General features: G+C 34.2%; 4 protein-coding genes across 5 annotated transcripts; 3 read left to right on the top strand and 1 right to left on the bottom strand.

Annotated features, from left to right (window-relative positions):
• LOC126717282 (uncharacterized) lies at nucleotides 1-4,202 on the top strand. 2 transcript variants are annotated; one of them, XM_050418805.1, is made up of 5 exons: nucleotides 1-913; nucleotides 1,940-2,236; nucleotides 2,754-2,930; nucleotides 3,217-3,435; nucleotides 3,660-4,202. In XM_050418805.1, exons 1-5 carry the CDS (start codon nucleotides 422-424, stop codon nucleotides 4,071-4,073), a joined length of 1,599 nt encoding a protein of 532 aa, XP_050274762.1. In that variant the 5' UTR covers nucleotides 1-421; the 3' UTR covers nucleotides 4,074-4,202. The 2 variants fall into 2 exon arrangements, with proteins under 2 accessions (XP_050274762.1, XP_050274769.1); XM_050418812.1 differs by having other exon boundaries at nucleotides 2-913; nucleotides 2,763-2,930.
• A 2,776-nt stretch (nucleotides 4,203-6,978) lies between these two features.
• Nucleotides 6,979-11,430, top strand: LOC126717272 (pentatricopeptide repeat-containing protein At5g11310, mitochondrial). The gene is made up of 3 exons (XM_050418798.1): nucleotides 6,979-7,129; nucleotides 8,407-9,045; nucleotides 10,155-11,430. The coding sequence occupies exons 2-3, from the start codon at nucleotides 8,409-8,411 to the stop codon at nucleotides 11,381-11,383; spliced, it is 1,866 nt and encodes a 621-aa protein (XP_050274755.1). The 5' UTR covers nucleotides 6,979-7,129; nucleotides 8,407-8,408; the 3' UTR covers nucleotides 11,384-11,430.
• Nucleotides 11,431-14,565: 3,135 nt separating this feature from the next.
• LOC126717263 (uncharacterized) lies at nucleotides 14,566-17,506 on the top strand. Its single transcript, XM_050418785.1, has 3 exons — nucleotides 14,566-14,706; nucleotides 16,959-17,068; nucleotides 17,156-17,506. The coding sequence occupies exons 2-3, from the start codon at nucleotides 16,966-16,968 to the stop codon at nucleotides 17,299-17,301; spliced, it is 249 nt and encodes an 82-aa protein (XP_050274742.1). The 5' UTR covers nucleotides 14,566-14,706; nucleotides 16,959-16,965; the 3' UTR covers nucleotides 17,302-17,506.
• Nucleotides 17,507-19,827: 2,321 nt separating this feature from the next.
• Nucleotides 19,828-21,887, bottom strand: LOC126724266 (uncharacterized). The gene is made up of 3 exons (XM_050429036.1): nucleotides 21,374-21,887; nucleotides 20,612-20,895; nucleotides 19,828-20,475 (listed from the first exon to the last, which is right to left on the bottom strand). Exons 1-3 carry the CDS (start codon nucleotides 21,885-21,887, stop codon nucleotides 19,828-19,830), a joined length of 1,446 nt encoding a protein of 481 aa, XP_050284993.1.
• Nucleotides 21,888-26,972: the final 5,085 nt, after the last annotated feature.

The raw sequence follows: 26,972 nt of genomic DNA, 5'->3' as shown, positions 1-26,972 counted from the left end.
GGTCCAAGGTTAGTAGTAAATTAGTAAGCGAAAAGAAGAACACGCAGCTTTCATTTGAAATCCCTGTTCTTTCACTTCACGAGGTTGCACGCCTATTCTCTTTACTCCTCCACCTCCTCTCTCTCTCTCTCTCTCTCTCTCTCTCTCTCTCTCTCTGTGAGCTTCTCCAACGTTATAAAAAGACTTATTATTATGAACCTTTCTCTTTCAAACCCAAAAAAGATCAAAGTTTGAAACTTTGGAGTGCTATACTATAAGCCTAGCTATAACCCCTTTAAGTCCAAACTCTCACTTTCATTACTGTTTCACTCTCTCATCAAACTAACCTACTATACATTGCAAAAACACAAAGCTTAATAAGTTTTTCTCTTTTTTCAAACCAACCCAAAAGCTAAACAAAATTTGGTGGCGTATAGAGAGAATGTCAACAACAACTACAGCATTAAGGAGAGCGAAATGGCAGTACCCACCACCGGCGCCAACGCCAAGAATCCTCCACTTGCCACGCCGACCTCGGCGGAGACAGCACCGCAACTCCAAGACCGTGGCTTCAAAACCCACCTGTGTGGAAGCCAGGCGTGACCGTATTCAAGGCAAGCTAGAGACACTGTTTGATCAAGAGCGTGCCTTTTCAAGAACTGGGATTCCAGTAGTTTTTTTGGACTATAATGGTGGTAATGTTAGTGGCGGTGAGAGTGAGAGGAGGAGAGCGAGAGTCGAGGAGTGCAGTAGCGAGAGTAGTGGCCGTTGTAGTGGTATGATGGAGGAGGAGAAGTGGAGGTTCCAAGCGGAGATGTTAAGGGCTGAGTGCAATTTGCTGAGAATGGAGAGAGACATTGCTGTCAAGAAGTTGGAGAGGAACAGGGTGAAGATGGAGAAGACTCTGAGATCCTCTGTTCAGACTCTTCTTTCTGTTAGTCTCTCTCTCTCTCTCTAGCTGTTTTGTTTTTGTTTTTGTTTTTTTCAGAATACTTAATTATATGGATTTTGTTTGGTTACTGGGAAAATGTAGGAAAAGCATAAGAAAATGTAAGGACAATAAAAATTTTAAATTATCATGTTTGAACCTTAGAGCAATCACGTTTCGAGTAAGACGGCCTACTAATCACCTTTTCTAGTGTTAGCAGAAGTAGGAGTCTTGTGCTTATTATCACTTTTCAGTAAAGAACTAGGTGCTTTGGATATATTTACATTTATTTATTTATTTTTGTTCAGTCAGTGTCACGGGTGGAATTAGGATAGTGTTTTACAACTCTTGAGCCTGAAAAAAAATCCTTGTTTGAGTTAATGTCACTGTTGTTTTGCCAAGAAATTTTTGAAAATGAAAGAAACAGTATTGGCTTTTTGAAAGGAGCATAATTTTAGAAGGCATTGGATTTGAAGTATTTTTATTTCCCTTTATTTTTCTTTTCTCTCAGCAACCAAACAAAGTGCAAACAGTTCTCTCGATCTGAGTAATATTGTTGATGGGAACTTGGGATATGACTAGGTTTTGAAAATTTTGGCTTAACCTTTTTTGGTTGAAAAGAATATTTTACTTGGTTCCTGCTTTTGTAACTGTTGGTATCAGTTTCTTGCTTGTCCTATTACAATAAGCAGATGGGTCATTTTGTCACCATTTGCATTTTCTTGATAAAATATATTTAGGGAAAGACAGTGCAGTTTGAATATTGAATCATCAGCTATCTAGTAATAGTCTGGTCATTTTGATTCTTTATTTATTTATTATTATTATTATTATTTTAAATTGTTCCACTTTGCCTAATTTAGCAAATAAGCTCAAGGCCTGGTCTCTTCTTTTGTTTTTCCTATAATGTTCTGCAATTAAACATAGATTATAGTAATTTGGCATCTTTTAATTGCTTAAATTGCATGCCAAATTTGATTAACATGAATTTAAACTGGTATCTTGGTTTGGTGATTTGTTTCTGCCTTGTAGGGAAGAAAGAAGATTTGTGAAGGAGAGGATGTGAGTGTGGTATTGGAGAAAGAGATCCTTGACTTGGCAGAGAAACTAGAGAAGTTACAAAGGAGCTTAGGACTAAAGGATTTTGAAGTTAGGAACTGTAGTAATTTTGATAAACAAGCAACTCTTCTTCAGAGACGGCTAGAGAAGTTTGGAGTAACATCGGATGAGATATGTGTGAAGGAGATACAGGAGATGGCAGAAGCAAGCTTGTCAATTAAAACAAGTTGTAGAGTTGATGATAGCTTTGTTTCAAGTGGCAAATGCAATGTAAGAATGATCTGCCTTTCACTAATTGGTGTCATCAATCCATATTTTGATACCCAATGATGCTATTCAATTATTATAACTCTTATCTTTGACTTCTCAAAAAAGAAGCTGCTCATAGTTTTGAATAAAATTTATAATGTTGTTGTGCTTTCTGAAAGTGAAAGTTATCCTTAATTGAGCACTATAATTTTTATTAGACAAATTTCAGTGGAGTTTTTTGTGTTCTCGAGGCCATCATGTGATGGAATATTTAAGGTCAATTCACTGAGTTATTCTCTTTTTGTACATTTTTTAAGCAACCAATAACCATGCATAGCATTTTCATTTTCAATTCGCATAATCCTCCTTCTGTTTAATATAATTAAGCAAAAGCATATAAAACAGAACTTTAAGCTCAATTAAGGGAAAGTGTGATTCTCAAACCCAAGTCTACTTTATTCTCATCATCATTATTATTTTTCTGAACTATTTTGAACATTGAATCCCATTTATTAATTGGTAATATTAATTTTCCAAGACTGTGCAGGTGGATATTCTAAGAAGGAAAATGGAGGGGTTGTCAAAGGGGATTTTGTTAAACAGAATGGAAGAGGAGTATAGATCAATGCTCTCTTCGGCAAACAGTTCCGCATCCTCTTCCAAGCGTATTGAAATTCATAATTCATCTTCTTCCTCAATAAGACAACCTGATCAGGCACATCCTTCTTCTACAATTACTACTTTCCTAGGCATTGCAGCCTCAACTAATGCAACATGATATGATCACTCTCTTTCCAAAATTTTATGTAAATACCTGATAAATAAGCATTAATGAAGCCAATTAGGTTCTTTAAAACTAAAGGGAATTATTTTGTACAATAGGTGGTTTTCTTTTAATTGCATCAGACCTGTGAATGCTCCATGCATATCTTTAATTTATTTTTCATGACAAACAAATAGGAAAGGAATTCCTGCTTAAAGTTGGAAATATTCTTCTACAGGATACAATGTCCCATGAAGACAACAAGTGCTCAGGACGTTGTAAGGCTATAGTGCGAAGAATTGTAGAGCAAGTTCGAGTTGAGACAGAGCAATGGTCTCAGATGCAAGGGATGCTAGGGCAAGTGAGGGTGGAGATGGAAGAATTGCAGGCTTCTCGAGACTTTTGGGAGGATCGAGCCCTCAACTCTGATCATCAAATTCAATCCCTACACTCTGTTGTAAGATTTCGTACAACAAACTTGAGCCAATTTGTCTTATGTTTTGTTTCATTTTCTATCCCAATATTCTTTATGCAAAAGGATCTTTTCTTTGCTTATGCCGTTCTGCTGTCCAATAATGTATTTCATTGGGAAAAATAACTTAAGATATCACTGCAGATAGCAAGTCATTCCTTATCACCAGATTAAAATAGTTTTTAAGATATCATGTTTCTTATCACCAGGTCCAAGAATGGAGACAGAAGGCTCAATCATCTGAAAGCAAAGCAAATGAGCTACAAGCACAAATGTCTGTGCTCCATGGAGAACTTGAAAGGATGAGGAAGGAACAAAACACAGTAGTTACAAGGACCAAAAGTTCACCAGGAATTACCCAGGATGCACAAAATGAGATGGAGAAAAGAGTACTAGTTTGTCGCTTGAAGGAAAATCATTTAGCCGATGATAATGCCGGTAAGGAGGTCTCAAGGGATAGAAGAAGAAAAGTACACACATCAAGTGGTGGATTCATGGCTCCAAAACGATTACCTTTTCGTGATATTGGCAACTCATCATTGTTGATGAGGCAAAATAGCAAAGCCATTTTCCCTCTGCATTCCCCCCTTGCTTCCAGTACAGAGAACTTTTTGAGAGAGTGATTCTCAGTAACTAGGATTCAGCTAGGAGCTTCTCTTCTTGTCTAACTATATTAACAGTCGCAATTTACATTAAAATAGTTAGCTTATAAGATTTTACTAGTAAACCCGAGATGATATCGTTTGCAGGTAGTTTCTTCTTTGTTTGAATTTTTTTTTTTTTTTTTTTGCTTGTTGCCTTCTGATGATACCTACTGGCAATAGTAACCTTTCAATGAGCCAAGACCAGCAAGCAAAGCTATTTTAACAAAATCCGTTAAATGTGTTTCACAAATGCTTAAAATTTTGAAAATTTTCTATCTCAAAACTGCATACGAATGCAATTAGTGAAGACAGCTGAAAGAAGAAAAACTATTACTAGTTTGGGTTCATATTCAAGATGTCAACTTTAAGCGAAAATGTACATGTATCCTTCCAAGTAGAGGTGTAATAAATTGTTGCAACAGAAGCATTTATTTACATCAGGCTATTACATGTAAACGATGCATGTGACCATCTTCACAATCTGCAAAAGTTGAACAAAGGACTATCGATTCATTGGCTAAATCTATGTTCTTCTATACTGAAACAAGTGATGATGATAATAACTTGGTACCCGTTAACTGGACCCTTAAGGAAATTTGGGAATTTGGCCTCCATCCGTTGATCCTTTGATGCCACTTTAACAATTTAGTCCCTCAAACTATTAACTATTTTAAATTTATTCCTCAACTTCCATAATCAAGTCAATTTCATCATTAGATTTAATCTTCATTTAAATTTTAATAAAATTGACGGATGTTGCAAATGAATCCTGTGTTATGTGAAAAGTGTGAAAATTTTAAAATTAAATCAATTAAACTATTTTCAGCAAAAAAATTAAAAAAATAAAAAAATCAATTCAACTATTTTTTTATTTTTATAAATTGAATGGAGAGAAAACCCAAGGATGATATTGACTTAATTTTAAAAGTTGGGAGACTAAACTGACAAAATTAATAGTGAAGGACCAAATTAAACTGTTATCCAATAATTTGGGGACTAAATTAGCAATTTAACCTAAATTTTTTTAGTGTACCTAACATTACTAGAAAAAAAAAAAAAAACCACTGCAACATTTAAAATCTACCTTCTTTCACAATCAGGTTGCATGATATGGTTGATACATGATAAAAGTGATACTAGTGACGAGCCAGTTCAAGACAAACTCTTCGGGAAATATTCAAATGATGGAGAGTACAAGGTCAAATCTGCATATGAGATTTTGGTAAAGGACTGCTCTACTACACAGAGGCAAACTCAGCCACAAGAAGGGGTGTGGAAATTGATTTGGGGTGTTAAAGTACCTCTGAAAATTAATACCTTTGTGTGGAAACTCATGCATGACAGATTGCCCACCCTTCTTAGCCTAAATAATAGAGGAATCACAACCTAAAGCTTGTGTCCTTTCTGCAATGCAGAGGATGAGTCTACCACACATCTATTTCTGTTATGCCCTTTCACAAGAGCTTGCTGGCATGGTTCAGCTTTAGCCCTTCACTCATCTGATTTCAACAACACAACAATCCAACAATGGCTGGCTTCTCTTCTCAATAGATATATAAAAATAAAAATAAAAAAAAAGAGAGAGAAGCAAACTCTATGGAATACTTGCAGGCTATTTTTACAACTTTGTGGACAATATGGAACCATGGTGGTCCATGAAGGAATAAATCCTAATCCTATGGATGTGATTCTAGCAGCACAATCTCTGTTACAAAGAATCCTTCAATGATCAGTCAACCTATAACAACAGTCCTGTCAGTCCAGGAAGACCAAAGGCAGAACAGCAACCAGCAGCAGGTCAATGGCAGTTAATCATAAAGATGGCAGGAGCAAGATGCAAAAAGCCAAAAAGATGTTTTTTTGCCTATGATGCAGTTAATATGCAGGAAGTCAGTATTTTCTTTGGAGTAGCTGGTAGTGCAGCCACAGGTTAACATGTGGGGCAATGTTTGAAGCTATGGTGGAAGCTGACATCAGAGCAAGAAACCATGGGTTCCAACAAGTTTTGTTTTTAGGTGATAGCAGAAGACTAGTCCAAGCCTTTAGGAAGAAAAAAGCACCAGATTGGCTAGATAATACTAGATTGGCTGATCTAAATTTTCTAACTCAAACAGGACTTATCTGCAATATGTTTTTAGTGCCCCATCTCATTGTTAAACTTGTATGGTCTGTAGCTAAAATGGCAACTTGAGTGCCTATAAACCTTTGCTGGTACAACCCAACCTTTTTTGTAGCTTTTGGTTCTATCTCCCTTTGTATGGTATTAAAAAAAAAAAAAAAAAAAGTAACAATCATAAGTTCATAACTTATCATCTCAATAACTACTAAAAAAAAAAATTGTGTACTGAGAATTAATATTACTAGCTAATTACAAATGCCACCCCAACCAATAGGGGTATTTGTAGTGCATACCCAAAATTCAAAATTTTTTAATCAGCATTCTAATTTAATGTTAATTTGTATTAATATTCACCCAACATCTATATTACTATAGAAATTAACAGTTCGTCAAGCAAACATCCACCCTAAACTATAAGAAAGAACAAAAGAAAGTGCACCATAAATATAAACAATTTAAATATTATGGGTTATGGATGGCAAAAAATTCTGTCTTAAGTTGGTTCTCTCTCTCTCTCTCTTAATTTTTTAATTTTTTTTAATCTTAATTTTTTTTTTTTTATACAAGATGATAGGGATGGGGACGGACGGGGTCACGATTATTGGATTATAAAATATTTTTAAAAACCTTTTATTGAAAAAAAAAAAAAAAAAAAAAAAAACCTGATGTTAATAGTGTTTTTTATATATATATTTTTAATGAAAATAGTATTAAAACTTAAAAAAAAAAAAAAAAAAAAAAAAAAAAAAAAAAAAAAAAAAAAAATCCATTAACAAGAGTGTTAGGTGGACCCTTATTTTTATACATATCCCAGTCTTCATTTCTGGCTTCGAACACTCCCCCACTTTATAATTTCCACCTTTGCCTGCATCTCCGATCACACCCAGCCGTGATATCACAGGAAATTCCATCCCGGGTAAGTTAATTTCCATAGATGTTTGTTTTTCCGGGCATTCCGCGTGGATTGGTGTTGCGTGAGTTTGTTGCTGGTGTATAAGATATAGGGGGGAAATCTTGTTTTTAAATTATGCCTTGAGCCTGTTTGTGAAAATGCCTGTGTGAAGCAGTTCAGCAAAAAAGCTTATGATATGCTTGTGTATGCGTGTATAACACAGACACTAAGTAAGTTTCATAGTTAGATATACAATACCATGGTATATGGATATAAGCTTTATAAGGATAGCTAAGTAGCTAGCTTTAGAGGCTGCCAAATGGGCTGTGCCTTTACTCTTCTCTCAACTGAGGAACATCTTATTCTGGAAGCAAGACTCACATTTAGCATCTATAAACAATCAATCATTCACCAATAATAAGGTAGTTTAGCGTTTGAGAGAGAAAGAAATGCAACAAGCAGTAAAAGCTATAACCTTTGATTTCCCTATTAGACTGTCAATATTGACCCTTTAAGTATTGGGATTGGCTCAACTTTGTTTGCAATTACACACACACAGATAATACTGACCTGGGCTCTTTGGCAATTTTTTGACTACTAGGACAAGATAGCTCTCAACTTATAACTAGGCACACCATGGGATTATGTTCAAGACTTTTGAGCCCTAAATTTTTGTTTCCATTTAACAGCAGACCAAGAAAATGCTGCTCTCAGCCGATCTCATGGCCTTTTTTAGTTTGATAAGCATTATATAAAATCAGTCATTTGTATAGGACTCGGTTGCAAAAGACCATTAAAAAAAAGGCTAAATGAGTTCATTTGATTGTAATCGCAAATGAATTAACCTTAGTTTTTATTGTCAATGTCTTAACTCAGAATCAACCATATCTGTTTCTAGAACCTTTGCAAACTATTTCATTTGAGGTTCTCTCTCTCTCTCTCTCTCTCTCTCTCTTGTGGGTGGGTTGGGCCACCATGGGGGCAGGGGGGAGTGTGTTTCTTAGGTCTGGAGTTTTAGCACCTCTTTTTCCCTTTTTAGAATCCTTTCCCCCCTTTTTTTTTGGGGGTGGGGGGGGGGGGGGGGGGTGGGGGTGGCATTTTTTATTTAACATTCAAAATGGCCCAAATTGATTTATAACATGGTTTTATGTGATTGAGATGTTTAATCTATGGCTAGCTAATGAATTAAGAGCTAGTTGTGTATGTAAATGAATTTGGGGCTCATCAATGGCAGCCCCTAATTAAACTAACATTGGGATATCGGTTCTTCTAATAATTACTTTTGCTTATAAAATTGACAGGTATGCCTCCAAAACTGAAAACATCATCTCTTCACTCACAGTTGACAGTGGCTCTCTCACTAATGCCCTCACACAGATCTCGTCATTTTCTCTCTCCGTATTCTATTTTATTCAAGCCAAACGTTACCACCTACCTTCAAACCATTATTCACCGTTTCTTTTCTGACCAATCATGGCTCTCTGTTCCTGGAAACCCCCTCATCAAGTGGCCCTCACAGTCCCACCACCCACACTGCCCTCCATCCTGCCCAATCCCCAATCCTATTTCTATCCATAACCCTGACCCCAAATTTTCACAAAATGACTTCTCCACCATTTCTAACCTCTTTACTGACCCCAATGTCTCTCCTGGTCCAGCCTTTGAGGCTGCCTTGGACCAGACCGAGGTTGAACCAGACCCAATTCTGTTACAGGCATTGTTTGACCGTTTTGATTCGTCTCCCAAGTTACTGTACACACTCTTTTTTTGGGCTGAGAAGCAGCCTGGGTTTCAATCTTCTGCAACTCTCTTCAACTCAATGATCAATATGCTTGCAAAATCCAAGAAGTTTGATTCCGCATGGTCACTGGTTCTTGATCGGGCTGCTTTGGTTTCAGGTGACACATTTGCTATCATCATCAGACGATATGCTCGTGCAGGTATATATATCTACTTTACTGCAAATGTTAAAAGATCGAACTTGCTATTGATTTGGCCTGGTTGATTTATTTGAATTGGTCATGTAATTTTCGCTAAGCACTGCATTTTATAGAATTAACCCTTTTGTACTGTATCTGGTCAATTGTGGATATGTAAATATTCATGTTCTTTAACCTATTTTTGTTATGATGGTACATATGCTTGATCTATTTATGAAATGTTATGTAACCTTGTATAGGTATGCCTCAATCTAAGAAGCATGGATACTCCAAACCCTCTTGAACATGCCGAGGACACTCTTGCATGCACGTCCCTAGTGTGTTGGGGGAAAAAAAAAAATTCCTATGATTTTTAAAAATCTTTTTAAATATTCTGATAGTTGTTATTGTTTTAAGCTTAAAATAAAGAAAAAAATTATGCCTAAAAATAAATAAAATATACCCAAACATATGTATTAACTAACTAATTAATTATCTCATCCTCATTGTGCCGTGTCCTAATTTTTCAAGAATTGCATTGATGCTGTGTCTTGTGTTGTGTTGTGCCCACATTTATGCTTTTTTTAGGTCTCAATTTTCTATTTGCACATGACTTCACAAGTAATATAAATAAGGACACCAAATTGCATGCACATTCCTAGTGAGTTGGGAAAAAAAAAAAAAATTTCCTATGATTTTTAAAAATCTTTTTAAATATTCTGATAGTTGTTATTTTTTTAAGCTTAAAATAAAGATAAAAATTATGCCTAAAAATAAATAAAATATACCCAAACATATGTATTAACTAACTAATTAATTATCTTATCCTCATTGTGCCATGTCCTAATTTTTCAAGAATTGCATTGATGCTGTGTCTTGTGCTGTGTTGTGCCCACATTTATGCTTTTTTTAGGTCTCAATTTGCTATTTGCACATGACTTCACAAGTAATATAAATAAGGACACCAAATTTTGCATTAAATTTGAGTTGAGATTTTTGAATTTTTGTGTTATTTTAGTGGGGAGATTGATTCTGCATTTAAGAAAGGCTTTTATTGGTGACATTTGGTATATGAATTGAAATTGTAGCTGTTAGATTTGTGATCCTAATGTTATGGTAAACTTTTGTAGGTATGACCCAACCTGCAATACGGACATTTGAATTTGCATGTAATTTAGATCCAATTCGTGAATCACATTCAGAGATGAGCTTGTTTGAGATTTTGTTGGATTCCCTTTGTAAGGAAGGACATGTAAAGGCAGCTTCAGAATATTTAGATCAGAAAAGGAAGTTGGAACCAAGTTGGGTTCCATCAGTAAGGGTTTATAATATATTGTTGAACGGATGGTTTCGATCGAAGAAGCTTAAACATGCAGAGAAGCTTTGGGAGGAGATGAAAATGGATGATGTGAAACCAAGTGTTGTGACATATGGTACTCTTGTAGAAGGGTACTGTCGGATGCGATATGCTGAAAGGGCAATTAAATTGGTGCATGAGATGAGGAAAGAAGGAATTGAGCCAAATGCAATTGTGTATAATCCAATAATTGATGCATTAGGGGAAGCTCAAAGGTTTAAGGAGGCAATGCGGATGTTGGAGCGGTTTTTGGTTCTAGAATCAGGCCCCACTATCTCGACATACAATTCTCTGGTAAAGGGTTTTTGCAAGGCAGGAGATCTTGCAGGGGCTAGTAAGATCCTTAAGATGATGATAGGTAGGGGCTTTGTCCCGACTCCTACAACCTATAACTATTTCTTTAAGTACTTTTCTAAACATGCGAAGATTGAGGAAGGGATGAACCTTTATACCAAGATGATTGAAGCTGGGTACACACCAGACCGACTTACTTACCATCTTTTGATGAAAATGTTATGTGAGGAGGAGAGACTGGACTTGGCAGTTCAGGTTAGCAAGGAAATGAGAGCTAGGGGATGTGATATGGACTTGGCTACAAGTACTATGTTGGTTCATTTGCTTTGTAAAATGCGTAGTTTTGAAGAGGCTTTTACAGAATTTGAGGACATGATTCGGAGAGGCATAGTTCCTCAGTATCTTACCTTTCAGAGAATGAATGATGCATTAAAGAAAGAAGGAATGATTGAAATGGCACAGAAACTACGGGGCATGATGTCTTCTGTCCCTCATTCAATGAAGTTGCCGAATACATATAGCAGAGATGGAGATGCATCACGTGCAAGGAGAACATCTATAATGCGAAAAGCTGAGGCAATGTCTGATTTGTTAAAGACTTGTAAAGATCCAAGGGAACTTGTCAATTGTCGTAATTCATCTGAAAATGTTGTATCAAGTGCAAACCTGTTGATAGAGGATATTAAGAAAAAGGCCGACAAGACATGAATCTACTACTACTTAAAAATAAAAGCTAGCCTGAGTTAACTCGTGAATACACATGCAGTGAGATGAGTTTATATTTTTAATTGTTATAACTAGTTGGAGATCTTTTGTGGATAAATGAGATAGTGAAATTGGGATGCCCAAAAAGAGAAGAGGAAGGTCTCCCAACATGCTTTTTTGTCACCAAAAAAAGAAAAAAGAAAAAACCTATTCTGTGGCATTTGGAGCTTGAATTTCAAGAATACAAATTTCTTTCAAAATAAAAATAATAATAATAATACAAGAAGAAATTTATTTCCCGTTTCTATAAGTTGTCCAAACTTAAGATTTATGTTTCTTCAAATGGACCAAACCCACTACTTTATGTGACCCCTCTTTTTTGTAACTTGGGTAGCACTTGGTTCTCAAGGCCATTGGGGATAACTCCTAGTTCTATGTCTAAACTTTGGGTCCTTAAGGATGGACTTACCATAGCTCAACAACTTGGATATTCATCCACTGTTGTGCAGCTAGATGTTGAACTAACAATACATTTGCTCAAAAGCATTTCTATTAACAATTCTATGATGGAACCTTCTTCTCACTGATTGTAAGAGTCTCCGGAGGCTCTGAGGACTTATCTCAATTCAGCTATTAAGCATATCTTTCGTGAAACTAATCAATATATGGACTCTTTAGCTAAATTCGGTGCTACACAATTTGCTAACTATATTGTATTTGATAACTCATCGTCTTTGGTGGAATCTCTATTGGCTTTTAATTCAATAGAGCTTTTTTATTTTGTTTTTTTAAAACAATAGAGCTAGTATTTTGTAATAGAATGATTTAACATATCTCTTTTGGTACCCCAAATAAAAAAAAAAACTATTGTTGAATTTAAAATGTTGATTTAACCTCAAATTCCGATAACAATTATCACTTCCGAATACACAATTAAAGAGAATTGTGGTGGGCCTTTTTTGGTTAAAGTGGACTGGGCTGCCTCTTGCGGTATTGGGCCCAAGTGCTCTGGGTATGGGAGTTGAGGCCGGTCCAATTGCAACTTAACTTGGTCCGGCTTGTGCACAAACTATACCTCGTCTGTTGAGAACACGCTTATAGCGGACAAAACTGTTTCAAGTGAGTTGCGGCAGGCAAATATGATAATAATAATAATATCAAAGACTTTGAGATCTTTATTAAGGTGAACAAATAAACCTTACTTAAGAAAAAATATAATCACAGTTTTAACAACAATTATTTTATAAGAAAAGTAAAGGGGAACAAGTGGGTAGCATGTGAGTTGATTGAGAAAGTAAATAAATTAGATCAAGTCTAACCTGCAGGACCAAACCAGAGTGGGAAGAACACCTCTTCTCAAAGTGAATAATCTCTCAAGGAGATCCTGCCGTGGAAATTAATCACTTTGAGGGAAGTGGACCTAAATGGTTGGTACACAGGAGCACCTTTCGTTTCCGGCAAAGGGCAAGATTTTGAAGGGAGAGAAGGAATCAACCTATTGGTACATTCTTGCCGTTCTAACCTTCTATCTTTTTCTTTCCTTTTTCTAATATTCCCCTTTTTCTTATCTTTTTTCTTTCTTAATCCTTGTTTCTATTTCCTGACTTTCAAGTTTTCAATACTGTGGTGCTTACTGTTATTTTTGTTCTTGTACACGGCAAGGGCCTCTTTATAATACCTGCTGTGACCGGATTTTACTATTTTAGTCCTTAACCACATTTGTCTAATCTGGGTGTACCTGTCGACCATCACTGGTCCGACTATGAGCCACTCCCCATTGCCAGACAAAAGAAAGCTATTTTGTTTTTTTTTTTTCCTGCTGTGACACCTTTTCCTACTACGATGTGGGTGCCTTCTCTCTCCCTATCTCTTATGGCATGCACCTAATGGTTCCAGCTCAGTTTTGCCCGTTTGGGTGGTATGTCATCCCAACAGAACACTTCCCCCAAAAGAGCCATAGCAGGAACCTCAAAATAGGTTTTCCCCTCTCCCCACCACCAAACCATGCCCTTTTACCTTTGACCCATGACCTCACTGTTTCCTGTATTGGCTGGGTACAGGCTGGTAAGGTCTGGGCCTTACGCGTGCCTCTCTTTCATATATGTCCAAAATCTGCTTGCTGCTTATACGTCTTCCGTGGTTGGTCTGCACAGTCTGTCATCCATTCTTGACCATTTTCTGGTTTCCTTTTCCTTTATGACTTGCCCTATTCGAGGCTGGGCCTTACTTGATGGTGGGCTTTGCTTTTTCCTCAGCCTACCCTTCTTCTTGCTACTATCTCCTGTCATACCACTCTATCATTCCTACTGTGAAGTTGTTTTGTTTCAATCTGGCTGGGTCCCTTTGGGCCTGCCGTTTATTCTTCCCCTAACGGCCCAACAAGCCATTGGTTCTTGTGTTACATTACTAGCGAGCTCCTATGTCCCATTTGTTTTCCCTTGGGTATCCCGGGCCCGTTTGCTTTCCTTGGGCTTCCTCGGTCCTTTTTCTAACTTCGCATTACCATGGGATTTTGCTAAATTCTTTGGGCTTCCCCGGCCCAATTACATTATTTCTCATCCTTGGGGTTAATGGGCTTGCCATTAACTCCTTACTTTCTTTACTTTCATTAATTTGAGCCTACTGTGGCCCATTCTTACTTTTCCACATCATATATTACCCATGATTTGCTTTTTCTCTCTTTCCGAGTTCCTTTAAGATCATTTACCTCTTCAAAACTCATCTGTTTATTTCATGGGCCTGTGATCCATTATTCCTCCCGCTTAGGCTTAATGGGTTTTCTATCCGTTTGCCAACTCCTTTATGTCCGTATTGCTGGCCTTCTCCCTTCCACTTGGGTTTCCGAAATGGCCATCAACAATAACAATTAATTATCACTTTTGAATACACAATTAAGGAGTTATTTGTTAGAGACTTTTTTAAATTTATTAAGAGGTGTTCGAAAAAAAATATATATATATATATATTTGAATGAAAATTGAGGAGTTTATTGTTCAGTTTTAGAATTTAGAAAATTATATTATAAATCGACTAAAATTATTAAGGTTATTATTATTAATATTAATATTATTTTTTGTAATTTATCCAAACGAATACTCTCTTTTTTTTTCTTTTTTCTTTTTTTTTTAGAATTACCCAAAAAGAAAAAACACATTTATTACTTATTAGGAAGGACTGTACCCAACGATTCGCCACGTGGTCGAATCTGATTGGCCAACTTAGTTCAGCATTGACAGCTTATAAAAAGGGTCGTGAATAGCTGAGCAACCCAGACTCAGCCCACAAACGTTGAAGCGCAACAGGTTTCAGATCGAAAACCAGTCACGGTGAGTTCATTTTCATCCTGGGATTTCGATTCTCAAACTCTGTCTTTCATTTTCTCTCTCTGGGTTTTCTTTTTTGGCTCTGTCTAAATATAAGCTGCCTTTTTTTTTTTTTTTTTTTTTTTTGGGGTTTGATTAGACACTGGATTTATTTAATTTTATGGGTTGCCATCAATTTTTTTTTTTGATTGCTTATATGCATTCAAGTGGTTATGGTGTGAGTTGAAATGGGTTTTATTTGAATTTATTGTATTGTGCTTTATTCGGGTAAATAATTATCTGTTTGGTTGCTAAGAAAATGTGAGCAAAGAGAGGAAATTGGGTTTGGGTTTTTACTAGAAAATTTCCAGATGGGTTAGATTCATTTTGTCATATTTTGCTTTCTAGTATTTTATTGGTTATAAATGGAGGGCACTTGTTTTTGTATAATTTGTCTGGAGTTCTGATTAAAAAGCAATAGTATTTTGTTGTCTGTGACAAATATATTGTTTACCACAATAAGTTGAAAGCATTAATCTAATAATCTCTGGTTATTCTTCCTCTGTTCTTGGGGGTTTTGTTGAAATGTTAGTCATGCTATGTTGATTGATGCTATTAGTATTGGAGTATCTAATTTTAGACATGGGGATAGATAAGACATGGTATTCTTGGAGATAGAAGGTGAACTCTTATGAAGCTGGAGAAGGAACCTAGGTAGAGATGAATTTAGTAAAGAGAGAATAAAAATTAGGGGGTGGGAAGTTTGTGAAGACAGGTTAAAATATTTCAATATTGTGAACTTCTGGATCATTGCTTTTTCGAGAAAAGTGCTTATATGTTCTACAGAAACCAATTTAAAAAGATGTATGTGTGAAGCTGGAAATTCAACATGAAACAATGACTTTGTGACATAAACACCTTTACCAACTCCAGGTCAACTGTTTGCTGCAAAATCATATCCTCTGTGATTTCCTTGACTCCTTGTGTATGTTATTAGACGTGCCTCATTTTAAAACCATTTTCTATTTAACTGTACTGCATGTACTTGCTTCTGTCCTTGACATGCTGTGCGTGTATGTGTTTTTTTTTTTTAATTTTTTTTTTTAATTATGAACTTTGCGCCTTTTCCTTTTGTGTAAAAGGGAAAGAAGAAATCTTTTACTTATTAGATTCAAAATGAGCCAAAAATTGATTTATAACGTGGTCTATGTGATTGAGATGTTGAATATGGCTTCATGATTCATAACTTAGCGATTTGTATATGATTGAGCTGAAGGGCTATCAAGTTGGATTAGTTGGCTCTTCATTGAACCAATTTACACTCTTCAAGTTCATATATATAGAACATGTGTTTGAACTATTGATCACATTTTCAAAATTCGAGGGATTTTTCTTTTTTCTTTTTTAAAGCCAAACTAAAAACTTGTGTATAAGCAGCTTTGATCAAAACTAATTTACATGTACAAGCCATTGTGTTAACTTAATTTACATGTACAAGCCATTGTGTTAACTTTCTGGTGTCTTGGTTATTCACATCTCATTTTGCTCTTTCATCTTTTTATAGAACATTCTTGTATGCTAAAGGCACAACAGCTTTTGCCAAAACCTTGAATTATGTTTCTTTTATCTGACTTTCTCATCTAGATATTAGAACCAATGTACTCCAATCTTATGTGGTGATTTCTGGCTGTTCAACATTTTTCTTTCTTTAATTGTATAGTAAAATTATTTCTGGAGCTTGTTTGATCATTACTTTTAGTTTTAGATGTTTTAAGTCCAAGCTACATATATTAAGTATGAGCAAAACTTAGGTACAGTACTTAGGAGTTATTCCTTAGGTTCCCTTTTTAATATTCTGCCATGTGGATTTTTTCTCATGAGATAGAAGTGTATTTTTTAGTTAAGTAGTCACATGGCTGAATCTTAATAGAAGAACCTAAGGAACGACACCTAAGGTACTGTAACCAAGTTTTGTCCATTAAGTATAATTAATATAATACACCTGTTCTCTCTTGAAAATGGGTTATTAACTATCATTTAAAAAAGAGATTGGATGAAGGATAGATGGCACCAATTTGCATTAGCATCTTTCTCCTTTTATGCATTATTTTCTGTGTGTGTTCGACCTTTTTATTATGTTCAGTCATTCTTAAAATTTTAATCTTGTATATCAGCACTCACTTTTATGCTTGACTGAATGGGACTGCTGGGATTCTGTCTTTGGGAATTATCTTCTTTTAGCATTATATGACTTGTTTGATTCTTAACTGGTGCAGTCAAAACATGGCAGCAAACATGGCAGCAAAGATAACAGGAGCTATTGCTGGAGCCTTCGCAATTTCATATGCTTGCGACTACCTTGTGGCTGACAAGAAGATATTTGGAGGTCAGTTTGGGTGATGATAATTTCTTGATAAATTAGTTCACAATCTATCTTCATTCAGTTTGATCAAATCATTAATTTGATAACCAGGTACTACCCCCTCAACTGTTTCAAACAAGAAATGGAATGAAGAAACTGATAAGAAGCTCCAGGCTTGGCCTCGTGTTGCAGGGCCTCCTGTTGTGATGAATCCCATCCGTCGCCAGAATTTCATTGTCAAGGCCCAACCTGAATAGTGAAGCACATCGTTTGTTCATTTTGTTTCCCTTGTTAGGCCTTGCAAAGCCATGCTTATAAATTCTTCTGTATTCCATTAGATTGTGCACTCTTATATCTGATAATTTGGACTGTGTTTCAAATATTTTCTGATCATAATAACCACTGCCAGGGTATTTCTTTGGCAGAATGATCTTCTTGTTAATGTTATTGGGTCTTTGATAATTGATTTTGTAAGCCAAATTGCTTCAAATTTCAGGATGTCTATTACATAGGTTGTGTTTTGACCATCAGAAAGTATTATTTTCCTTTAGGATGTGATTTTGTATTACCTTTTAGCTTCAAATTTCAGGATATACTAACTCCAACTTGAGCACTATTATTTACAAAGCTGGATAGGGAAATTAGGGATTCCATTCTTCTATTGAGTGGAAGCATAGAACTTTATGAATTGAAAGTAATTAATTTCATCCATCCAGAACTTTACCACATTACATGTACCCCATTTTTCCTCTTCAATATGTTATCTTTTAGCCTTGCATGTGCTCTTTGTTTAGGACATTCCTCTATCCAAGCAGTAAAATCATCTAGTCTAATAAGAGCCTCATTAGCTAGTGCACGGCTAGCTTTGTTGCTATTATTTTGTGGGTACCTTAAAACACAAACTTCTCGCTAGCACGTGCTCTTATTCTATTTAGTCTGAGTTTATGAGTGCCTGAATAGAATAACAAGTTGTGTGGAATGAATAAGCTCCCAACTGCATATCATGGAAATATGATACCTACGAGCAAACACTCAAACGGGATGTCCCAATTCCTATTACCTATGCTCTTCTTTTGTTCAAATTATTCATATTTAGTTACACCTGATCCCGCTCTCCCATTCGTTGTTTCGGGCCAAACTTGGAGTTACACCATCCAAGGCAGTAATGAAGTCATTGCATTTTGCATGCGACAGTGATACAGTGTTAAATGGCTTAGAAGTCTCTTAAGGGTGAAGCAGGTATTCAATTTCTTTCACCCTTTGAACCCATAAATGAAAACACCTGTCTGTTTATATAAAATTTTAATGTGTTTGGGGTCAATAAGCATGTTTTCCATACATTATGTGAGAGATATTGCATCATAATTATGGACTTGCGTAGTACAATAAATGTTAGCATGCAAGAATCAATTCTCTCCTCTTTTTCCTCCCCTTTTCCATTCATCCAATTTTCACCCCCAACCAAACACAGTGTACAAGTCTCCAGACCCAACGATTTGTTGAGGTGCTACAGCATATACATGCCAACATCATGTATTGGTACGCATTAATTTTAAGGAATTTTCCATTGGAACACAACCTCAAGAAAAGAAATAGAGTAAATTCCAGAAAGATGAGATAGAAGAGGGAGACTAGGACCCACAAGAACAAGTGATAGAAACCTGTGGTGTGGAGACTTTGCCGATGCTAAAAAGTTTGTGATTAGGAGCTGTATCAATTTGTTTGAACGCATGGCATTATGTTATTGAGTGGAGGGACCATTAGACATTACTGACATGGTTCTCTTGGTGTACAAAATATTTTCTCCAATCCATGATTGTGCATATTTGTAAATCTGAATATTTATTTATTTTAATTTGTAATGTGTATACCTCTGCATCCATAAATGTTCTATTCAATCTTCTAAAGAATTTTCTCATTAGGTATAAATTTCAAGTTAGTCTAATACCTAATAACCTGTTATTGAGTTGGACATATGAATTAATTTTCTCTAACTTTCTCTTTAATCATTGAATGTGCATTTGTAATGAGTTATTTATATAGTTGGAGGTGCCTTGGATCCTCTGAATTTACTAGTAGTGGAATGTAATAGTAGAATGCGTGTAATATACAATTCAATCTTCTGTTGAATATCTCTGTTATAAGTATAAACTTTTAACTAGTCTAATTTTTAAGTAATAAATTTGGTCATTTCAATTTTAGTGAAACTCACTAAACCTTCAATTAACATATGTTTGTGCCCATTAGTGATTTGGCATCAACAAGCTAATACTCTCTCTCTCTCTCTCTCCCCCTAGACACCGACAGAGAAAAGAAGACAGAGACTACTACTAAGGCAAAGAAATACATTTGCATAGTATTGTGTTCCGGGGTAAATAAAACATATATTTCAAAACGCGTCTCTACATCTAAATTTACAGCACCATAATCCATAAATCTAAAACAAAAGAATAATATATATATCTAGAAGAAATAAAAAAAAATTATACAAGCAAAACGAAATTCAACATAGCGTAAATATTAAGTACCATTTCAGCTTCCTAATTTAATTGTACCAACCAGTTTTTTAAAAACATCATTTAGCTAGTAGATCATGCGAAATATTCAAACAAACAAGTAGCTAGAATTAATAAAAAGAAAATGAAACCAAATAAATGTTCAAATAAACCATTCCGAAATTCCTAAGACTCTCACCAACTAATCTCTAAGAATGTTTTAGTTAGCTAGCTAGTATCATACTAAACATTCAAAGAGACACTAATTAAGTTGCTAAATAATCATTTTCATGGATGATGATCATCTGTATTCTTCATACGCTTATTTGGGACACTATCATCCATGTGATAATCGTCGAATAAATCCATTAGGTTTGAAGTCTCTTGATATCCCCTCAGTTCATTTGGAGGAAAGTCTGAAGGCATCAAATCTGAAGGCATCAAATGCATGTATCCGCTCAATTCATTTGTAGAAAAGTTCGACTGCCCAGAAAAAGGCATATTGGGAAAGTGATCAACCATATTTGAAAGCGGCTCATCATATAGAGGGTACAATGGTTCTCCCATCTGAGGAAGAGTTCCATAATTGGTAGCCATTGGTTGAAGCTGAGTAGGGAAGCTAGGAGCTTGAGGAGGATTTCCATGATTGCCAGCCAATGCTTGAATTTCATTAGAGAACCTGCTTGGCATATGAGCACGATGAGGAGGACCATAATTATTGCAACCCATTGGTTGAAACTGATTAGCCAATCTGCTGGTCATATGATCAAGATTAGGTACATTTTGGTGGGACTGGTTTATCATTGCCTCATTTCTAGCTTTTCTATCTCCATCTTGAGAAGATGTGGAATAAATCTCATCTTGAGATTGTTGAGGTTTGCTGGATTTGTTGCTTTCACTTTTCCAATAAATCTTACACAGAACCCATTTATCCAACTGGATGACACAAAATTCAATAGTAGTTAGATCAATAATGGAGATGAAAACAATGATAATTGGAAAAATAAAATACATAAGCTTAAAGAATACATAATTATATAAATGCTAAAACAAAAAGATAAGTTCTGCTCACCCTCATGTCATCTGGATTCCTTTTAGTTAGAGGAGGATGATTAATCCTATACTCATGCATAATCCAATTGGTCTTCTCACCCTTTGGAGGTTTTCCTCTGTAGAAAACAAGTGCTTTCCTAAACCCAATTAGGATTCCTGTCTTGGAATTGATTTTCTTGTCAGCTCCAGTGGCCTTCCAAAATCCATCACCAGCTGCTCGATTTGGACGAATTCCATTTTTATACTTTCGCTCCCTTGGAGTAAAAAAATACCATTCATGTTTTCCATATTGTGGATATTGTTCTGTTAATCGTCCAAAATATGTTATACTTGTTCTTTTAAATATGGTGTCAAAAATTAAAAGCAAGCTAAAAATTGTTCATGTAAAACATTAAAAAAAGAAGAAGAGAATTTCTTATATGAATATAACTTTTTTATAGTACCAAACATAGAGTACCATCTCTTTACAATATCAAAACGCACATCAATTATTGTGATGCAAAAAAAAAAAAGGAGTACAAAAACAATGGGAATTCAAGGAAACAAATCTGTACCAAAAGGTGGATGCATGCAAAAAAGAGAGTAAAAACAAATATCAAAGCCATGAAAATCATGCAAATCATGCACCATTACTAATTAGTTCTGACCAGTAAGACACATGTTAATCAAATATGGCAGTTTAGGATGATAACAATTAGCTAAAGAAACTTAAACATCATGTAATGCAACATTCAATTCAAAACTTCTAAAAAAAAAAAAAAAAAAAAAAAAAAAAAAGAACCTGTAAGCCACTCAGGGCTGTGGTTATATAGTTCAACATCCATAATCTTATTCCAAGGAAGGCGTTCTCCCAAGATCTTCCTCTTTAAGTAAAATATTATGAGCTCGAACTCACTTGGGTCGAACTTATACCCAGGTGGAGGATCAAGATCATCAAAACTGCAGTAATTTAGGTTTGGATTGTCATCAAGTTGAATCAAATCCTGAATGCTACTACTGTTTACAGCAACTTCCTCTTCCTCGTCTTGTAGTTCTTCCTCTTGCTCTTTATCATCGTCAGCATCAACCACCGAGTCACTTGCATTGCTCCTTGGTGATTCTGCTGCATGGTTTATATTGTGTATTACATTGCGCCTTGGTGATTCATGGTTTATATTGTGTATTGCATTGCGCCTTGGTAATTCTGTTGCATGGTTTATATTGTGTATCACTTGGTTTGTTACACCAGAAACCATCGAAAGCGGCTCATTTTGCTCATGATCAAGCTCCCTAACGCTCTCTGGAGAAGAAGACATTGCTACCAAAACGTAACTATGAAACACTCTCTCTTTCTCCTTTTTATATCACTAAAATAGGGTTGAGAGTCTCCTACCTAGAAAAGAACTTTGGAATGATAGTATTTCTGATGATAAAGTGATAATCCCACATTTAATTCAATCTCCGTATTCTTTAGAAAATTTCGGACTTATTTATCTGATAAGTTCAAGTTTAATAAAATTTGGATAATATTTTAAAAATCAATATTTCTCATCTATCTATCTATATATATATATTACTAAAAGCTGAAGAGTAGTGTTTAATGCTGCTGCTTTCACGTTGCGCCACATTAGCTGCCACGTCATTTTAAATATATATATATATATATATATATATATAATTTGTCCAACAATTTTAAAATAGTTTTTGTACTTTTCAGCTCTATAAATGCAGTTCAGTACTTATTTATTTACTTTCACTATCATCCTATAATAAATTTGTATAATTAATTCAACCTACATGTTAATTATTTAGTTCCACTATCAAGCCCAACCCGAAACCTTTTTGTTCAGTTTTAGGGTTTTGTGTGAGCCTTTTCAGCTTAAAGGAAGAAAAAAAAAACAAAAAACAAAAAAAAAAAAAAAAACAAAAACAAACAAACAAACAACGTGGAAGCCTTTCAAGCTTTAGGGGTTTTTTTTTTTCCTTTCCAATTTTCCTATAATTGTTTTAACATTTTTTTTTTTAATATTTACACTTCTACAATCTTTCTCTCTCCCTTATCATTTCATCTCCCCACTACTTCTACAATCTTTCTCCCTCCCTTACCTTTTCATCTCCCCACTAATCTCTACATTAATATCATTCTTCCTCTTTCTCTTCATCTTCCTTTATTTTTGTCTCTTCTTATTCACACCCTTTTATTATAAATTTGTCACTATCTCATCTATTCTATGCATAGTTTTCCCTAAAAAAAAAAATGGTTCTTTCTCTCTCTCTCTCTCTCTAAATTTTTTGGTGGATTTTTATTTTTATTTTTATTTTTCTCCCATCTCTACTTTAGGTTGATAATTTTTTATATTCTTTAAAACTCTATTTTGGGTTAATGCGATTTAGTTTTGTTTTTTTAAATTGTTGTTGTTGTTGTTGTTGTTTTTTTTTTTTTTTTTTTTTAATTATTCTCTTTGATTGTTAATGTTATGCTATTGCATTCTAAAGAATTAAATATAGTATATAAAAATATAATATTATTTTATTACATAGCATGATTTGGATAATTTGGTATTTGTTCTATTACATATCATATTTTTTAAAGTGCTCAATTTAGATGTTAGACTATGAGACTTTACTAATTTTTGTTTATTTTCTAATCCTTTGTGGTGGACAAAGTACTCTTAATAGTTATATTAGAAGTATTCTATAATGTTATTCATTTAAAGAAAAACAAAGGTTAGCCAAACGAAAATAATCAGATAGGTGAGAAATTTTTAACTTTTGCAATTTTATTTTTATTATTATTATTTTATAACAATGCATGTATATAAATTTAATTCTTAGATTTTGCTAATAACTATTTATTTGATAATATGTTTTGGGTGGCCAAAATTATAATTTCTACAAAGAAAATAACCTTAATAGATTATCAAAAACAAAATTTTATCCTAATATTGGTTCAATTAATCATTGTTAAGTTTTTTTTTTTTTAGTTTACGTTTTTTTTGGTGTTTTGGGTTGTTCCTATATTACATTTATGATTGTTCCTATAATAAATAAAAATATAATTACGAAATACATTACTCATTATTAGATTAGTTTAAATTGTAAAAAAAAAAAAATTAATAAAACCACCATAAAAATAATAACCATGTGCAACGAGCGGGTTCGCGGCTAGTATATATAAAAATAGGTAAAGTAGAGAGAAAATCCAATTAAATTTCAAATTGGAATTCAATTAGAGTCTAATTTTGCACCATGTATCTCATCTAATTTAAATTTTAAAATTTTGTGCCAAGTGAGTTAATTTAGTGTAAAAATTGAATTTCAATTGAAGTTTAATTTTACACCATGTGTCCCATCTAATCTAAATTTTTAAATTTTTGTGTCAAATTAGTTAATTTAGTGTAAAAAACAAGGAGTCCATTATAATAAACCATAAAAAAAAATCATATATATTAATAGGTAAAACTTAAAGAAAATTGAATTAAAATTTGAAATTATAATCCAATTTTGCGCTATGAGTCTAAATTTATGTGAAAACTACACCATAAATATTCACTTAAGCTTGTGCCATGTGTCTACTTAAATTTTTTAATTTTTGTGTCAAATGAGTTAATAAGTGCAAAATACTAAGAAGTAAGAATCTAATATTAATGAACTAAAAAAAAAAACACATATACTCAATAAAAATCACCACATGTTTCTCAAAAAATAAATAAAATAAAAATCACCACATAACAAAAATCACCACACATTCTATCTTATTAAAAATTAGAAAAAAAATAATCATAAGTAGTATTAAATTTAGGTAAGAATTTTAATATGTGAATAATTACGTTTACTTTAAAAAAATAATTTGACTAATTATCTATATTTTATGATAAAAATTTTGTTTAATTTTAAATGTATCTATATGTATGCATGAATGCAAGTGTTACATGCTTTAAAAAAATTAATTTGACTAATTATTTATATTTTTATAATAAAAATTTTTATTTAATTTTAAATGCATCTATGCGTTTGCATGCAATTGTATGCTAGTATATATAAAAACAAAGACCTCATGCAAGAGTGTATGAGGTCCTGTTATGTGGCACTCTAAGGGGCTTGCTTTTAAATTTTAAGTAGAGATTAGATTTTCAAGTGATAGTTGAATCTCAAAAACCCCAAAAAAAGAAGAAGAAGTGATAGTTGAGGACAAAGAATGAGGCTTTTTGTGATTGTTGATACAGTCGTTTGTAAACCGATGGATTGCATAGGTGAAAAAAACTAATCTATGGATAAAAGAAAAAAAAAATACAATATATATCTATGAAAAGACTCTAAAAGATTGAACTTTGAAGTCATCAGTTGTATTTGGAGATTTAAATCATTTTTTTATGCTCTAGGGTTTAATGATTAAGTTAAAAGTTTATTTTGAATTTCTATGAGACATGTTGTTTTAAGACTTTTGGACAATATAACTTGGTCATTGGATGATTTATATGAATGATGTGTTTATTTATTTATATATTTTCTAACTTTATGTTATATATATATGATGCGATTTTTTTTATTGTTATAATTTATTAATTTACCTAAATGGAGTATTTTTATTTTTATTTAGTCACTTTTTATAATTATAAAATATATTATTTAATTAATTTTTTTGACATGTATTTTTTAATTAATTAAAAACCAGCCATTCAACTAATGAACCACTGGTTGAACTAAAGAACTAGTGAACAAATTCTTCAGCTAGGTCAATTTTCGGTACAATTTTGATAATTATGGTTTGTATTGAATAACAAGTTGTAGGTATGTCACGTGTTAAATTTTTTTCCTTTTTAAACTTTGAGCTTTTTTTTGATAAAAAATAAATAAATAAATAAAAAACATATGACAAATTGTGATTAATGGAGTATAAAATAGAAGAAAAAAATGGGACAATAATCAGAATTTCCAAACCGTGGCTTGGTTTCCAATTCATGCAATCCAGATTCTAGGATAAATGAAAAGAAATATGAAGATAATGAAACCAAATGAAAGTTCAAATTAACCAATCCGGATTCATAAAAAGTTCTTAATTAGCTAGTATCATACTAAACATTCAAAGAGACCCTAAGTAGCTAGTAATAATCATTTACATGGATTATGATAATCTGAAGACATTTGATGCTTATTTGGGATTTCATCATCCATTTGATAATTGTTGTTGCCCCTAGGATTTGAAGTGTCGTCTTTTTGATGTCCACTCAATGCATTTGGTATAGATTGCAGGTATCCATTCGTATCATTTGAAGGACAGATTAAAATAACATCCGAGTCTTGATCACTCCTTTCATTTGTACAAAAGGCTGAAGTCGAAGACATGTACCCAGTTGATTCAGTTGTAGAAAAGTTTGAATGCCGCATATAGGAACTGAGCTCATCACCTTTCTGTATAGAATTTTCAGATTTGACAAAAATTGCACTTGATTGTGAAGAATGCATTGGAGGATTCCTAGAGTAGAATGGTTCAAAGACCTGAGGAGTTTCATGATTGCCAGCCATTGGTTGAAAATGATTATGGAAGTTACTAGCTCCATGATTGAAAGCCATTGCTTGAGGCTGATTAGAGAACCTACTAGCCATATGAGCAGGTGGAGGAGTTCCATGATTGCTAGTCATTGCTTGAGGCTGTTTAGGGAACCTACTAGCCATATGAGCAGGTGGAGGAGTTCCATGATTGCTAGTCATTGCTCGAGGCTGATTGGGGAACCCACTAGCCATATGAGCAGGTGGAGGAGTTCCATGATTGCTTGTCATTACTCGAGATTGACTAGGGAACATATTAGCCATAGGAGAAAGAGGAGCAATTCCATGATTGATAGCCATTACTTGAGACTGATTTGAGAACCTTCCAGTCATTGCTTGAGATTGATCAGGTAACATACTACCCATATGAGCAGGAGGAGTTCCATAATTGCCAGCCAATATTGCTCGAGACTGATCAAAAGGGAACCTAATAGCCCCCATATGAGCAGGATGAAGAGTTCCATTATTGCTAGCCATTGCTTGAATCTGATTAGCAAGAGCATGAACATGTGCATTTTGGTGGAAGGACTGATTTATATGACGCTTCATTGGTGTTGGATCAACATTTGTCATTGGCTCATCCCTATCATTAGCACGTGAAGATTTGGAGCAAGCCTTTCGAGTATTAGCCTTGCTTGATGATTTGCTCCCATTTTTCTCATAAATTTTACACAAAACCCATTTATCCAACTGGAAGACACAACAATGAAGATTGGATAAAAAATAAAAAGAGAAAAAGAAATCAGAAATTCAAATAACATTCAAATAATATAAAAGCTAAAACAAAATGATAAAATCTACTTACCCTCATGTCATTTTCACTACTTCTAGTTAGAGGAGGATGCTTAATT

This window comes from Quercus robur, chromosome 1, assembly GCF_932294415.1.
Source record: "Quercus robur chromosome 1, dhQueRobu3.1, whole genome shotgun sequence".
NCBI classification, from domain to species: Eukaryota; Viridiplantae; Streptophyta; class Magnoliopsida; order Fagales; family Fagaceae; genus Quercus; species Quercus robur.
The sequence above is the reverse complement of the archived record's forward strand: the minus strand, read 5'-3'. Positions and strand labels throughout refer to the sequence as shown.